Raw genomic sequence first — 17742 nt, 5'->3', positions numbered from 1 at the left:
ACAGTTCAGGCAAGGAAAGAGGAACTCAATTGTAGCAGTCTTTTATTTACAAAAATGAAAACAAAGATAATCCAAAACACTGGAATCAATAAACATAACAGTTTCTGCTTTTACTCAAAAACAACAAAGGACAAATGAACTGCAACAGTCTGAGAGCTTAAATACACAGGCTAAATGAGGAACCAAACAAGACACAGGTGAACATAATCAATTAACCAATGAGTAACCATAGTAACAAAGGACACACAAACAGGAGCTAAACACAGGAAGGAAACACAACAGAAGAGTCCACAAACAGAACATAACCATAACAGTTGCATTATTTTCCCTCATGTTTAAAAGGATTTGTTACAATGTTCTATTAGTACAAAGGGTTTGGGCGTTAGGCTATCAGAATATCTAGATGGCTGAAAATAGTGTTAATGATGTCATTTTTCCATCTGTTTCTTGAGTATTTAATCATATACCATCATTCTCTCTATCTTAGAGGCTACATAAAGAATTGCCACTCACTGCTGAGGAACTCGAGAACGTTTTTGACTCACTAGACCTTCACAAAAATGGATTCCTGACCATGGGAGAGTTTTCCTCCGGATTCTGTGAGTTTATGATCATCTCCTTTCCAGTCAAGAGGATCTATTTAAAAATCATTTGTTATTTGGTACATAATGTAGCAGTACTGTTTATTTCTGTCAGGTTATTTAATATCAAGGGGGAGTGCCCTTTAATTGCGTTCCTTCCGTATAAAGGGGTGTCGCTATGGGAGTGCGTTCTCTCTCTGCGTCATTTGAGCGAGACACCGGGTTTCCGGCGGGACGCGTGAATGTTTGTACGGTAAGAGCTGGTGGCATTGACTATACTAGTATGGCTTGTTTGTGGGGTTGTCTCACAGGGATTACCTGATTTTTATCTGTTAAAGGTTGGACAGAGGAACTCTGTGGGATGTCGTGATTTTAATGAGTGCTTAATATAAAGCTGTTTGGGTACCATGTGAATCGCACTACAGGTATGTTTTAACAGCTGACAAACACATGATTGCTAGTAGCCGGGTAAATTAATATTTTGTATTTTATGTTTAAGGTGCGGGCCAACGTGCGAAAGACGTTACAGTGGGCTTTCTCTGGGTTCATAACGTTATAGCAGCTAAACCGCTGTGTGGATGTTCCCTTTTGCTGTCTGCATTGTTTGCTGTCTTTTCCGACTTTATCCGACTCGTTACCGTGACTACAACTCTAGCTCAAAGTGAGACGGGCTGTCCCGAGTGTGTCTGTTCTATTGAACTGATTAACAAGACTCATTGACTCTTTCAGTTCGCGTGTTAACGCGCTGCTGTTCGATCCCTCGCCACATCCATTGTTTACGTCCAGCGCGTGCTCCATCAGCTGGTCCGAGGACTGTGGGTCGTTGGCATGGTACCTCATCAACTGTGCTGTGAGCAAATACATTGAGTCATAAACCTCCAGTGGCGCCCAGGTATCAGATCAACCACTTCATTGTCACTAGCTCTTCTATATTTTGTTTTCTTTAAATATCATATCATTTTCCTGAGTTTCTTGTTTTATGGATTAATTTTATATATTTTTTCTTTTTCATTGATTTGAGTTGCTGGATATATTATCCATAGATATATATGTATATATTCTGTGTGACCTATTTGGTGTGCGACCAAGTTTATGTATGTGTATGTTTCTTGTGTGGATACCTTGAGGGCAGCCCAAAAGAGGTGTTTCTCTATTTTAACATTGTTGGCTGTTGTGCCCATATCTGTCCACCCAGCATTGTACGGGTGACCGGATGCGGCACCTCGATTCGATGAGCCAAACTGATGTGGTGAACTCTTTTAACATTGTGGGCCCTATCTTGCACCCAGCGCAATTGACTTTGTACACCGACGCATGTATCATTCCTATTTTGCACCCGTGCAAAGCGCGCTTTTCCCTCCACAAAAGCACGTCGCTAAACTAGGGAATGAACTTGCGCTCCCTGGGCGGTTCAGCGCAAAAAAGGAGGCGTGTTGCGGCGCAAACGTTCCTTCATGCTATTTTGCAGGTTTAGAAAACAATTGCGCCACTAACCAGGAAAAAATAGTTTAAAGTCAGTGGCGCGTTGCGCATGTTATTCATATGCTATTTTAAGGGCGCATGCTTGGCCATAATCAATGTAGCGTGTGCACAACGCGCATACACTTTGATTCTCTCATCTACACAGAAGCAGCAGTTTTCATTTTTGCAAATCATATATTATTACGATAGATAGATAGATAGATAGATAGATAGATAGATAGATAGATAGATAGATAGATAGATAGATAGATAGATAGATAATTTATTATAAAAGCATACATCTAGCTTACACATTTACCCAAATTATCATACGCCTTTTTAACCGAAGTTAATTTGGGTGGGTTTCTCCATCCCCAACGTCCCTGACGAGAGCGTTGCTCTCCTTGGCTGTGAACCGCTCCTGGCGCGCGCCTGGCAAATCCGCCGTTATAATAGGAATCCGCTTTAGAACAAAGCGCGCCTGCTCTTAAAGGGAATGTGAGATGTCGCTCTGATTGGTTTATTTCACGATACGCCCAAACCACACCTATGAATAATGAAGCTACCTCAGACCAACCCATTTTAGATTTGCGCCTGGCGCAAGAGTCATTTATCCCGCTGGGAAAATAGCAACAGCGCCAAGACCCGCCCACAAAGTTACTTGCGCTTTGCGCTTTGACACTTGCGTTTCAGATCGTTAAAATAGGGCCCTGTGTCTTAAATTGCCAGCTGCTCTGTTTAATGTTTTGATATTGTGTGTGTTTTGTGTTACTATTTTTTTTGTTCTCTCTTCAGAATTGGGGCAGCCAGTAGCAGGAAATAAGCGTCTCTTCCCGATTGTGGTGGTGGGTTCTTTTGCCTGAATGCTGTGTTCACAGTGAGGTGTGAAGTGAGTGTGCAGTGAGTGTGTACGTATGATCGCTATATCCGTTCTGCTAAAGAGAGCCAGCTCCCCATTCTGAAGTGAGCGTCCGTGTCATGTTGTGTTCAGATTATTTTCGATTTATTGGTGTTGTCTTAAATACAATTTGAGGTGTTTTTATTGAGAATAAAGTTTTGTACTATTTTCTACTCCATGTCTGATATCTGACTCTGATCAACGAACCTCTGAGCCTTATTTAATTAAAGGGCATTTCCCCGGAAAGAGGCCCCCGGGTGGCGTAGTCGGTAACTTTCTTAAATCTTTAGCGTACCTCTAGTCAAAGCTGCCACAATAATATAGCACAGCAAATTACACACTTTTACAAGGTGTATCTGTAACTGTTCCTCAGGTAACTTTCTTTATGGACGAAGAGTTTCCAAGACTGAGGAACTAATGAATACACCCTCTCAGAGCTCAGGGGATGAAGATGATGAAGAGAGACATTTTAGCGTGTTGATGGAGAGCTTGGGTGCTAGCAATGTGTTTGAGGAGTCAGTACTGATGTTTTATACTTGACATTACATGGCATTGCAATAAAACATTAGCTTTATATTGCTACAAGCAGTAACAGTTCTCTCTTCACTTCAGCCCGAGTGAGGTTCGCAGCCTGTGGACTCGGCTCAGGAAGGATGAGCCTCACCTCTTGTCCAACTTTGAAGAGTTCCTGGCCCGTGTCACATATCAAATCAAAGAGGCACAACAAGAGAGGAAGGAGATGGAGAGCACCCTCAGAAGGTGACATGATGATTCTTTATGCAACATGAAATGAGAATGAATTTAGAGCAGTGCCATCTAAAGTCGTCCATGTTTAAGAGCCAATAATCTGCTTTGTTTTCTTAATTTCCCCTCATGTTACTTGTGAATAATCCCCGTTTAGAGGCTTAATGTAATTCCCTATAGAATGCTGTTTTATCCCAGTCCAGTGACCACCAAGATGAGGAGTTAACCAGGTTTTTGCAGTACTTCTGGTGGGAATAAAATGTATTTTGATCAAATCTAGGTCAGAATGATGTGATTTGCAACATGCATTGTTTAAAGATACACATTAAATCTTATGATCCTATAATTATTACCTAACGGGATGTGCAGGTCTGAGCCAGTGTTTTGGAATGTAAATACTGTGAGAATTTGGAAAAAATTATATAATATGAAAGACTTGTTTGTGGTTTATCTTTTGATTGTATTAGGCTAAATGCATGTTTTAACATTGAACGCCATTGTCATTGCACAGGAAAGCAGCCACACATGACAACGAAATTCGCAGATTATATGAGGAAATGGAGCAACAGATTATTAATGAAAAAGATCAAGCAATTCTGAAGGTAAAACATTCTTTTGAACGGTTGCATGTGCTTTTACACTATACAGTTGAGAATATTTTTTTAAACAAGAAATGAATAATTTTATTCAGCAAGGATGCATTTAATTAATCAAACGTGTCAGTAAAGATATTTTAATTTTCTAGAATTATGATTTTTTTTTACCAGTTTCCACACAGATATTAAGCAACACAACTGTTTTCAACATTGATAATAATAAGAGATGTTTCTTGAGAAGCAAATCAGTATATTAGAATGATTTCTGAAGGATCACGTGACACTGAAGACAATTCAGCTCCATAAATTTCAGTTATTTCGAATTGTAATAATATTGAAATTGACTAGTATGTTACAGTTTTTCTGAATTACTAAAACACACTTTCTCAAAACCTTAAACACAAAACCAAATTTTCAAACCATATTCACAGAACCTCTGACTCTTCTGGCAAAATCAAACAATTGCCTCAAACCCATTTTATCTGTTCTCAAAATCAAACAATGCTCTCAGATCACACACACAGCGAGTCAAAATTATAAACACTACAGATCATTCATTACACACTACATCAAAAAATGAAGAACACAGAATCCAAAGAATGCAGTTACAGAAAAAACAAAGTAAACAAATTTTGCAATTACGTAAAAAAGTATATAATGACAACTTATTGGAGTCTTTACTGTAGGCCTATCGAATGTCTGTATATTCACCACTTGCATACTGTGAAAATACAGTGACCCAACTGCAAAAAAGGTTACAGTAAAAAACTCTAAATGAAAAGCATGTTACAGTAAAGTACACTCAGAAGAGTTGTGCAAATGCAAAATCAAGGTCAGTGAGAGAGATTTTATTCTGCTTCAGCATCATGTCTTCATGTTGGTTCGGCCGGAGGAGTTTCTCCATTTCAGACAATGTCATCTCTGCAGGAAAAGGGAAAAACCCTAAAGCAGATCCAGCCTTGACAACATTCTCCACACCTTGCTCTTCCTCGTCCTCATCCTCTTCCTGCTTGTTCACCTCCTCTTACTCTTCCTCATCCTCCTCTCCCTCTTATATTGTTTCCATCCATTGTTGGTATCAACATTCAGTGCAACATTTTGAGTACATTTTGGGACTGAACTGACTTGTATTATGTAGTTGGTTTGGTCACATCATTAGAAATAAGTGTGAACAAGTGTGCAACTGTGTTGCAGTTGTGTTTAACTATCGCCTACCTGTGTTTAGCATTTTGAAACGTAAGTGCATCACAGTGCAAAATGTGTTTTAGGGAGTGAGAATGTGTTTAGAGTTTTGAAAAAAGAGTGCATGAGATTTGTAAACTGTGTTTTAACTGCCTGAACTTGTTTAATGTTTTACAGAAAGAGTGATTTATTCCACAAATTGGTTTAGACTATTGAGAATTTGGTTCAGAGAATGGGGTTTAGTGTTTTAGCAATTCAGAAAAACTGTAATACATATATTTATATACATATTTGTTTTATTTTTATTGATATAAAACAATAGGCCAAAATCCAATACAACTAAAATGTCATAAAAGCAGTAAGCAAAGTTTCATTACAGAACATTTTCAAATAACATCAAACCTGAGATTTCACACAGAAATATCACTCGTGACTCTTGAATGTTCAAATGTCTTGAACTGAGGCAGTGGGTGTGGCCATTCAGTCATACGGCCCCTCCCCCTTTGATTGAGGCAGTGGGTGTGGCCATTCAGTCATACAGCCCCTCCCCCTTTGATTGACTCCTCCCCCACATCATCATAATCTGTTATTAAAAACAAAATCTTAAATTATTTAACATTATTCATAATGAACATGTCTATAAACATGGAAAAATATAATAACAATAATATTAGAATATACTGAGAACAGAAATGTTACAATAACTTACCTAACAGTTTCTCATATCTTCAGTGACACTCATCACATCATCATACTCCTCCTGAACTCCCTCTGATCAACATTAATAACATAAAAATGTCACACTAGTTCATAAAACACTTTATCTCATTTAATGTATAATTTTCCCTTACTTTGATTACACAGAAATCGTGTAATACTCAAGCAAACTTGTATGTAAAGGGTGATATGTAGTGCATACCTTGAGCGCTCTGTCTAATAATGATGACATCATCATAATTCTCTGGTGCATCCACTACACATGAAAATAGAAGCCAAAATATATAACTTTAAGACTTTCAGTAACAAGCTTGATTAGAAGAATATTGTGTAAAATATTGTTAAAATAGTAAAAACACCTTTTTTAATAGAGTTGATGACATCATCATAGCTCTCAAGTGTGTCTTCTACAAAGTAAAGAATATTACATTTAAAACTCACTTTTCTTCAAAATACTTTAATATTGTCATTTAAAACTATATAGAATAACAGAACAACACCTGACTCACGATCTGGTTTCAGTCCATCAGTGATGACATCATCATAGTATCCCGGTGTGATTTCCTTCTTCATCTCTTCTGCATCAACACAGAATATGTTTGGATACAAAAGCCAAAATATGTTCTTGTTGCAGGTCATGAGACCATTAAAGGAGAACTCGTCAATAGGCCTATTCATAGATGCCACCTACGTCACTACAAATAGAACGCCGCCATATTTGCGACCGACTCGCCCGGTATGGCCGCCCAAACTGCCCATTTGAATGAGAGAGAGAGACAGAGATACCTGGAGAAAATGTCTATTTTAGGCTCCAATCCTTATTTGTTACCCCCAGTTTTCTTTTGTCCATTATTATCTGCCCCAGGCTTGCCCCAATTGGCCTTTCATGATATAGAAATACTAAGTCATAGAGCTTCATGGCGCGCGTTCATGAGAGTCGAGGCGATGTCATGAATGAATCTATGAATCTGCAGCTGTTCGGCTGGCATGAATGAATCTATCTAATCCGTCCATCAGCACAGCCAGAGACATCAGCCGAATATCATAAAAGACTGCCATATCTGTCCGAAAGAACAGATGTTCAATTACAGAGAGAAGGTTTAATACACACAAATATCGAAATGAAAGAATCTTTCGAGTCGAATCTTTTTGAATGATTCGATCGGCTGCGATTAAAAGCTATCAAGAGGTAAAGCTCATCAGTGATTATAATATAACGACTTAAATTGCAGTTTGTTCGTCACATAAAGCTATCATATGAATAACTAGATGTACCACATGGCAGTACAAAATATGACCGCCGCTCAGGCCTGCACTGGCTTTCCACAAAAATAAATGACGTGGAGCAATTTGGCTGTATTGCGTGTTTATGTATATACCTAAAAAAAGTAGTAGTATGTGCATGTCTGTCTGTGTGTGTGTGTATGTGTGTGTGTGTGTGTTTGTGTGTCTGTGCGTGTATGTATGCGTGCGTACATGTGTGTGCGCGTGTGTGTTTGTGTGTGTGTCTGTGCATGTGGATTTGTATGTGTGTGTCTGTGCGTGTGGATGTCAGTGTGTGTGCATGCTTGCGTTTGTTTGTATTCCTGCATGTGTGTGTGTGACAGTATCATCCTAAACCAGCAACCCTTCGCTCAACAGCACCATCTACAGGCCGATGAGTGTACAGTCACTAAATGTGCACATAAATGAATTTATTTTATACCCCCCCATGGATGAAATTCTACGAAACTTAGCATACCCCCAGAGGATGTCAAGTTAATCATACACATGAAATATGGTGCAGTTCTGAACATCTCAACTGAAGATAGGGGCGATTAAAGCATAATAATATTGCATTTTCATTTTTTATGGGAGGGGCGCAAATCACAAATGAGTGATTATGGGCTAGGTTGATGTGGGCCCTTAAGACCAACATACCATAAAAATGTCTTCATCCTCGGTGCCACGGTTCAGGTAGTTATTTAGGAAAAACTGCATTTTTTGGGTTTGGGGGGGCCCAGCGCGGGGGGGGGAGTGGCCCCCGGGGACCAAACGAAATTTTTCCGTAAAAGTCTAGTGGGGCTACATGCCCACCAAATTTCATGTTCCCCGGTGTTTCGGTGTCCCTGGTATCGTTGACGAAAAATTCAGTAAGATGACGAAAAAAAACGAAAAAAAAAACTTTGACAATCCCTATATGACCGCTTTCGCTAGCTACGCTAGCGGCGGTCATAAATAACGATATTAATCTAACGGACGAGTCGTATTAGATCACTTTTATGATACTTATGTGATGTTTTTTGTCTTTTATTATTATTATTTTTTGCGTGACAGCCCGCAGTAGGCTCATGTTACTCATTCACTTTCATTACATCGACAAGAAGAGTCTCCATTACATATTCAAAAATGTCCCTTTGTCTTCCACGGAAAGTAAACTTAAGGATTTGCACATGAAGGTGAGTAAATGACGGCAGAATTATAATTTTTGGAAGAACTAGTCCTTTAATATGCATTTCAAGGCTGAGATTATGCATCGTCTGCAGAGCTAACGTTAACGTTACTTACACAAAATAACATCTAAAGCGCATGTGACGAAGACAATATCTTTATGAACTTCAGAAAAATATTTATTAGATTTAGGTAGGCTAGGTATTAACTAACAGACAGACAGTTATATTCAAAACAACCCCAAATCTTACTAACTTACCATGATAAAGTGCATTTAAACAGGTCCAACAATAAAATGAAGAAAAAACATTATCTGTCGATATCTGTCTGTATAATGTTGGCCACTGCATAATGGAAATATAATTAACCACAAACCAACATGAGACTTCAAGTCTTTTAAATAAATGATTCTCTCTTCTCTCTTCTTTTGGTATAGAATAAAATACCAGTTCAGGGTTCCTCTTTCGGCTGTTGTTGCAGCCAACTGCACAACATATTGCAGGCATTACTGAGACCGCCGCGGTCGCAAAGATGGCGGCGCAAAGCTACAGTGACGTCATGTGAATCGAATGAATTTCACACTTCCTGCTTCCGGAACGCGTAGTAGGGATTCAGAACTTCCGGTCAACAGTATTTCTCCATAAGGATTTAGATTATCAGCCATAATGTCTAAACCATCCGAGGTAGACTGACCACGAGCTATGAGGTTGTGAAACGAATGTTTTTGCTCCTGTAGAAGCTATAAGTTCGTATGAAATCAACCTTGTTTTAAGAAAAACATTTTTTATCCGCGATCTTATGAAAAAACTACCCACAATCCTAAGCGTAGCAGCAACGTCTGCTGATTGGTCCAACTCGCTGTTACCATAGAAACGTTTACCTTACTGGCGAACGGCCCGCCGCTGTTGTTGTAGTGTACTGGGTTGCTCTGCGTCAGGACGTAGACAGCCATAACTCAGCTTTCACGCTTTTCCACTTGAGAGTTTTCATTTACCATCCGAACCACATCGTCATATGTGACTTCAGGCAGGTTGCGGAGAGATTTGGTCCAGCGGTATCTATCGGATTCTGCCATTGTAAAAGCCTAACCGGAAGAGCCGTATCCCTACTAAAAGACGTACTTCCGGTCTTCAATTTTTCCGTGACATAGGCCTACTCTAGCGAACTCTAGTCACTTCTTCGCTGATTTTCCCTTTTGTTGTCGCATGTTTTCCCCACGAGCTCCCCCTACAGCTGCGGGGGGGGCCGATATTTCACAACACGGTCGTAAAAAACTCACTTGCGGCGGCCTCCTCCCAAGCGGGAAGGAAGTCGACCGGAAGTTGAAGCCGGCCGCGTGCCACCATCTTGTAGCAGAACTTCACCTGCGTTTAGCATCCCATTGACTCCCATTCATTTTGGCGTCACTTTGACAGCAAATAACTTTACATCTGAGGCGTTTGAAGACTCCATTTGTCCATTATTTATTTCTTAAGAAACACGACAATGTATAAAATGCTCCATTACCTTGTAGCTTATGTTATGGCCCCGTAGAAGCAGTTTTTGTAAAAGTAGGCTAACGATTGCGTCACAACCACGCGACTCTCTGTCGCACAGTAGAGAGATTACCGTATGGACGGGAGGAGAAGCTCGCGGGCAATCGGGGGGACGTGAAGGCAAAGTGACAAAATAATTCATCAGAATACCTAGCAAAAGTTTCTCCTGCTCCAAGATCATGGACAGCTCCTACTCATACTCTCCGTCTCTGCAAGTTTCGGAAGGTAATGATTCAGTTTTCTCGTGCCACTGCCTTCACTTGTCTCAATTGAGTTCCAATGAGATGACTCTGTCCACTTTTTATACTGTCTATGCCTCCTCCCCCTCTCTACCGCTGCTCATGTGCATTTGTTTTGATCGGAGCAAGCCTGTATCGTGTGGAGCATGTCTACCGAGGTGGGTAATCTGGTAATACATCATACAAGCGTGTGTGTTTATGTCGAATTGCCGTAAAGCAATTTGTGTTTCGCGCTCGTTCTCGTTCTCGCTTCTCACGAGACTTCCAATTTCTATCTTGCCGGGACGGTAGTCCCCAAGTTGCAAGGTTGGTTTTCCGCCTGGGAACGCTGGGGGGAGCAGGGAAATATCACTAGAACAGGCTGTTTAACCATCCAAATGATTTCTAGACAGTTTTATTAAGTTAAAAAAGTTACTAAGTTCTCCTTTAAGTTATTAATCATCTAGTAATAAATCATGTGATCAATTAAAAAGGTCACTGACCGTTCAGGCCACTGTTGTTGGTGACATGATCATACTATAGAGTCTTGAACTCTTTTGCTAAAAAGGAGAAAAGAATGTTAATATATTAATAAACAGAAGTGTTTAAAGGGTATTGAGTCATTAGTCAAATATTTAATAGAATTTGTTAATTACGTTTATTTATTTAGGTTGAATTCAAAGAAAAATATTTTGTGTGGAATGAATATGCGCTTTGCTGTCTAACCTGAGAGAAGCTCATCAGCATCTTCATACCCAGAATGCAGTTCTTCAGAGACGAGACTTCCTGTTAAAGGAGAGAAAAACAGTCAGGAACATGTTCATCGTCACAAACAGACTGAATCCTCATTTCCATTGGATCAAAAAACATCAGAGGCAGAAATCCCATGTTTGTTCTTTGTTAGGCCTATTAGCAAACACACATGTATCCTCACATGAACCCATTCCTCACTGCCTTCCAGAAATACACACAGGAAGAGACAAATACACACACACACACAAACATATGAACCGCTCCTTATTACCCTCTAAAAATACATACAGGAAGAAACACACACACACACACACACACACACACATACACACACACACACACACACACACTCACATAAATATGCACCTGCAGCTCTGTGGTTTTCTGTGAGGAATTCTCTGGTTTAAAGCCGGAGGTTTAACAGGACTAATAATAGATGAACATCAAGTGTCTGACAGACTCTCTTATTAATCATATTAAATAAGATTCACGGTCTCACCTCTCTGAGTGAAGTGATTGTGTCTGTGATGAATCTCCTCATAAACGGCCTCAGTCGTCGTCCTGTGTCTCCTCTTAGAGAGAGCTGTGAGTGTAGACAGACAAACCTGCTGTCAGTTCACAACACATGACTGATCACACACTGAATAACACACAATATGACAGTCTCTGGATCTCTCCTACCTCTCCTCATCACTCTGTTCTGCTGAATCAGTATAAGCAGTGGCACTAAGAGCAGTAAGAGCAAAACTCCCAGTACAACCACAAGCACAGAGAGAGACACTGGAGGAGTTTGTGGAGGAGTGACTGATGTTGAGCGCACTGTCTGAGAAACTGGAGGAGAAGCTGATGTTGTTGTGGCAGGAGAAGTGGACACTGACAAATCTGTCAAAACAGACACAGACAGATTAAAAATCATGCAAATACACAATTAGTAGCATTACAATGATGTGAAAATTACTATTGTCGTTCAGTGTTTTGCTCTGACTTGCACAGGTGAGTCCAGCGTGCTCTTTGTGGGAGCAGTCAGTGTGCTTCTTCAGGGAGAGAGGACAGTCCCACAGGTGAATCTCATTCCCTCTGCACTCGACTCTGTTCAGCCACACAACACCTTCACCAGCACCAAAGACTGAATTCCCATCAGCCCTCAGTGCTGCTCCACAACCCAGCTGCCTGCAGACCACCTGAGCATCGCTGATGTCCCACAGATCAGCACAGACTGAACCCCACACAGCGTTATGATACACCTCCAGCCTCCCAGAGCACCGGCCCAAACCTCCACTCAGTCTGAGAGGAACATGATCTAAATCACACACAGCAACATCACTGACCAGCAATACATTTACAATGCATTTTGACTATTTAAAGTTGTGACAAATTATGAATGTGGATTCAGTGTACAAGTGCTCAGATATGAATTATTCAAGATACTGTGAATAAAGAAAATACATCCTTATAATTGTCTTACTTGAACACTGTCTCTGGTGAGGAGATTCTGAGGTAGAACATGTCAGACGACTCCGAGGAGATTCACGAGTCTGCTCCTCTAAAATTAAAACGTTAAAATTTAATTAAATGCTGAATAGAAAAATTATTAATAAACTTTATTCATTTATTATTTTACTTATTATTTTATTATTAACAAACATGATGTTTTCCAAATATCTTAAATCAGTTAAATATCTTCTTACCTGAGCAGGAGATTTTGGCCACTTCATTATCACAGTCATTCTGTCCCCAGGGTGAAGATGGACACTGCCATAGAGTGGAATCATGACGGCGACATTTAAGATTATCAAGCCAATTATGAGACTTCAGTCCCTCTGAATAATCGGGTTCACTGCCAGATCTTCCACAGTTCAGCTCTTGACAGATCAGACTCGCTGTGTCTCTGTCCATCTTGTTGTAGCATAAATTTCCCCAGGATCCATTGTAGAAAACCTCCACATTCCCTTCACAGCCCTCAGTTAACCTGATCTCTTTAAACTCTAGATGGAAAGGGATGTGCATTAAAAAAATTGGAGTTTAAGTTGTGCTCAACCTAAAATATCACCAAAATAACTGGTTAATACAAGGATAATGCATGCTGCTATTGGTAGCTACGGTGACTGGGAGGGGACATGTTCGGTTCACTTATTTTTGTCGTGGCCACAACATATAAACTCGTGGGAACGTGATATTAACTCGTGGCCACGAGAAAAATATATCGTTCACTCAACATATGATCGAGGCTACGACTTTGCATCGCGTGGCCACGCCCACGACATAATGATGTCGTTACCTCAACAAAATGATCTCGTGGCCACGACTTAATATGACGTTCCCACGACTTAATATCACGTTCCCACGAGTTTATATGTTGTGGCCACGACAAAAATAAGTGAACCGAACATGTCCCCTCCCGGTCACCGTAGGTAGCATATGAAAAAGATACTTAATTATATTTTTATAATATACTATGAAACTTATTTACTACTTGATTCTGTTTGGTCAATAAAAAAATATTTAAAAAGTAGCGGCATCCATGGCAGCACTGTCTATCAGACCATCATACAGTAAGATGGACTTTGTTGTTAAATATGATCCACCCACTCCTGATTTTCCTGGTGTTTATTTTGCAAAAATGACCAGCTTTACATTATCCCTTTAAATATTTGAAATGATATATTTAAAAATGAATCACATTACTTTACTGTTTACCTGAGCACACGACTCCTACATCCTCCTTGTGTTGACAGTTATGTTTCCCCCAGCCTGGAGAAGAGCAGTTCCACAGGGACGTCTCATTCCCCTCACACTCCACCTCATCCAGCCATATGGGTCCAGAACCAGGACCAAACCAGGCTGGTACCTGCTGGTTACTGAGGGCCACTCCACACTGCAGCTGTCTGCACACCACATGGGCATCTTTAATATCCCAGGAGTCATCACACACTGTCCCCCATGAGCCGCTGTGAAAAACCTCCAGCCTCCCTGCACAGTCTCCCCCAGAACCCACCAGCCTGATGGACCCGCGACCTGATATTCAGAGAGAGAAAAACACATTATTGATCACTAACAACTGAAGAATCTGCCCAGATGTTGTTGTTCTCACCAAGGCAGGTGATTGACAGCTGTTGTGTGGAGCTGCAGTTGAGAGTTTGTGGAGAGCTGCAGTTCCCCAGATGAGCTTCACTCCCAGAGCACTGGAAGCCCGTCACACACTCATGACTGTGTTCAGGACTGGATGAAGAGGAGCCGGAGAAGTTCAGCACAGAGCCACAGCCCAGCTGTCTGCAGACCACAGAGGATTCAGTGAGACTCCAGGAGTCCAGCAGAACTCTCCTCCAGACCTGATGGATGGAAACTTCCAGCTCCCCCTCACACTGTCTCTCTCCAGACAACCGCACCAGACCATCATGAACAGCCAGAGAGGAACCTGAGGAGAAGATCTGATGTTTAATTTAAATATTGCAAGTTTGAAAATATGGTTTACATGTATAATACATTTTACATAATAATAAATTAATTCAGAAAAAAATTAGAAGAACATTTTCTTTCAGTTTGAAATGACACTACACTACACATGTTGTGAAATTACACATGGTGAGATTAAATACTATTTTTATACTTTTTTTAATCTTTCAGCAGCACAATATCAGTGAATCTTCCAGAGCAGACGACTCCAACATCTCGTCCATGAGAACATTCAGCTCGACTCCATGAAGAGACGGAACATTCTGAGAGTTTTGTTTCATTCCCGTCACAATCAAACACATCAGCCCAGATTTCACCACTTCCCTCTCCAAACCAGTCTGATCCCACAACAGACACAGCAATCCCACAATTCAGCTGTCTACAGAGGACACTGGCAGCTCTCATATCCCAGCATGCATCACACACTGTGCCCCATTTACTGAAGTACTGACGTTCAACTCGACCAGAACAGACGTCAGGACCATTGACCAGTCTGAGGTCAGTGTAACCTGGACAAAGAACAGAGAGTTTAGTTAAACAGTACAAAACATGCAAAAGAAATGGTTTAAAAAAGTTGTTTGAAAAGCTCCATTACCAGAACATAACAGTCCAATATCATTCTCATGGGTACAGTTGTATTCAAGAGAAGATGATGTTGGACAAAAAGAAATATAAGACTCATTTCCTCTGCACTGAATCTCTTGTGTCCACATCTGAGCGTCTCCTTTTCCAAAAGCATCTTCTCCCAGCACCTGTACAGGAGCCCCACAGTCCAGCTCTCTACACACAACCTCTGCATCCTGCTGGTCAAAGGCAGCGTCACACACTGACATCCATGACCGATCATGAGGCACTTCTACTCTGCCAGAACAGAGAGATCCCCCAACCAGCCTGACTCCTTGAATAAAAAAAGGGACAATTTTAATAATATTTGCTTTGCTTCTTGACCTATTACTTTATAAAACTAAACAATTTATTCTGACCAGTTATTTATTTATTTTTTAATTGTCAGCAGTTTATTTCATGCATAAAATTCACACAAGCTTCTTGCATTTCATGAGATTGCACTTACAAATAATTATCTAGAGTAAAAGAGTATGCGTATTTGACGACTGGTGTGTTGTCCGGGGGAGAGCTCTGAATGTGGCCCGAACCCAGAGTACACCCGCTTTCTTCATTTAATGAATAACATGGGAGAAAGGATCACCTGCAGGGTGTTATTAAAATGCATGTAGTCTACGAAATGCTCAACCTTTGAACAATATATGTGTTTCGTTCACAAAAGGGATTGTCTGGGACAAAAAAAAAGCATGTTGCACACAAATTTCTTCATGTACATTCCATCTAGTAATTCAGCACGTCACATAATAGATTACTTCACCTCACACAGACAACCAAACAACCACCTGATGTAACACTGAATGTGGTAAGAAATTTTTTATTTATCCTGGAATTCTGTGGGGAAAAAGGTTAGTAATTATGAAATAAGTGTCGATGAGCTAAGCTTACCAGAGCAAATGACTCCAGCATCTTCAGTATGATTAGCTTTTACTCCCCATCCAAATAATCTACAGTTCATCAATGTAGACTCTGATCCAGTACACAGTAAATTAGAAATCCAGATTTTTCCTGATCCTTCTCCAAAGTGAGCATTCTTTGGTGCACTTAAAGCCTCTCCACATCCCAGCTCTCTACACACCACTGCAGCTTCAGACATATCCTAACCAACATCTTCCACTGTTCCCCACTGACCTCTATGAAGAACCTCCACTCTACCAGCACAGGAACTCTTACCACCTACTAATCGCACTGTTTCTAAAGGTAAAAGGGGCAGAGAAAAACAATTGTACAATATTACTCAATGATTTTATGTCCATACTTGTATAGTTCATATTTCGTTCACCTACCAGCACATACAACGCTCACATCGTTGTCATAGGAACAATTGTGTGAAGGTAACATTGGACAGAGAGCAAACTGATACTCGTCTCCTCTGCACTGAATCTCTTGTGTCCACATCTGAGCGTTTCCTTTTCCAAAAGCATCTTCTCCCAGCACCTGTACAGGAGCCCCACAGTCCAGCTCTCTACACACAACCTCTGCATCCTGCTGGTCAAAGGCAGCGTCACACACTGTGTGCCAGGTGTTCCCATGAGGCAACTCTAGTCTTCCAGAACAGCGAGAACCTCCAACCAGCCTGACTCCTAAAATACAGGAGTGTTGATTAACCATTTAAAATATCAAGATATTAAAAAAAAAATCCTTAAAATATTAAAGTAAAGAAAGGGTCAGGTATATTTTTAAGTATACTTTATCTAGAATACTAATATCAATGTACTGGTAGAAAATTGTAAGTGTACTATTACTAAATTGTAATTTTAAGTATTTTTCTGAGAAGTACATAAAAAGTAGACAGGAATTATACTTTATTATTTTTAGTACTAATAGCACACTTGAATATACAGTATTACTTTTTCATAAGGGAGACCATGGAGTGTTGTATCGTTTTGCTTACAAATTAAAAGCTGTTTTAAAATCTTCAACTTATTGTAAACTATTTAGAGTAATGTCAAGAACAAAGAGTGCTGTTGTTTCAGTCTAGAGTAACATTTGTGTCAGTACTGGTCCTTCATTTGGCACCCTAGGTGGTTGACTATTAACAATATATTGTGTCACAATCTATCGCAATACAAAAACAATATTTATCATCCATAGCGACAATGTATTGTATATACACAGCAACAGTAGGCTATAGTTCACCCAAAATCAAAGTTTAGATTTATTTAATTTAGCATCAAATATGATTAACCCAGTAGTTCACACATTTGATCTAGCATGTTTATTCATTATTATGAATCAATTAAAAAATAAATACATTATTTAATAAAATACAATATTTAATATTTACAATATTTAAATTGCATTCAGGAACAGAGATATGCTATGAAGAATATAAATATTTCTAATATTTTAATGCTGTCACCGAATTTAGCATCTTGCAGTAATTTTTGTTAAATATTTTGTCCATTTTGGCTTTGTTTAAAGTATTAGATTCAGTATTCAGTATTGTGTATCAAGCTGAATCGTCACATCAGTGTATTGTTACACCGCTATTGACTTGTCCAGCCCTGGATTTGGTGAGCTGTAATACTAATAAAACATCAGTTTTAATAT

General features: G+C 39.9%; 2 protein-coding genes across 3 annotated transcripts; one reads left to right on the top strand and one right to left on the bottom strand.

Annotated features, from left to right (window-relative positions):
• Positions 1-685: 685 nt before the first annotated feature.
• LOC311080733 (EF-hand calcium-binding domain-containing protein 4A-like) lies at positions 686-12567 on the top strand. Of its 2 annotated transcripts, XM_084110848.1 has the most exons (8): positions 686-834; positions 920-1006; positions 1081-1473; positions 2838-2931; positions 3314-3455; positions 3553-3699; positions 4196-4286; positions 12109-12567. In XM_084110848.1, exons 5-8 carry the CDS (start codon positions 3358-3360, stop codon positions 12178-12180), a joined length of 408 nt encoding a protein of 135 aa, XP_083966974.1. In that variant the 5' UTR covers positions 686-834; positions 920-1006; positions 1081-1473; positions 2838-2931; positions 3314-3357; the 3' UTR covers positions 12181-12567. The 2 variants fall into 2 exon arrangements, with proteins under 2 accessions (XP_083966974.1, XP_083966975.1); XM_084110849.1 differs by having other exon boundaries at positions 687-1006.
• LOC311082247 (scavenger receptor cysteine-rich type 1 protein M130-like) lies at positions 12184-16356 on the bottom strand (the record flags this gene model as incomplete). The annotated part of the gene is made up of 9 exons (XM_084112979.1): positions 16078-16356; positions 15164-15466; positions 14776-15077; positions 14168-14543; positions 13813-14130; positions 12804-13100; positions 12581-12658; positions 12297-12415; positions 12184-12204 (listed from the first exon to the last, which is right to left on the bottom strand). The coding sequence occupies exons 1-9, from the start codon at positions 16283-16285 to the stop codon at positions 12184-12186; spliced, it is 2022 nt and encodes a 673-aa protein (XP_083969105.1). The 5' UTR covers positions 16286-16356.
• Positions 16357-17742: the final 1386 nt, after the last annotated feature.

This window comes from Abramis brama (genome assembly GCF_963993115.1).
Source record: "Abramis brama genome assembly, chromosome: 4".
Classification (NCBI taxonomy): domain Eukaryota; kingdom Metazoa; phylum Chordata; class Actinopteri; order Cypriniformes; family Leuciscidae; genus Abramis; species Abramis brama.
Note: the sequence above shows the minus strand (reverse complement) of the source record. Positions and strands in the feature narration are given on the sequence as shown.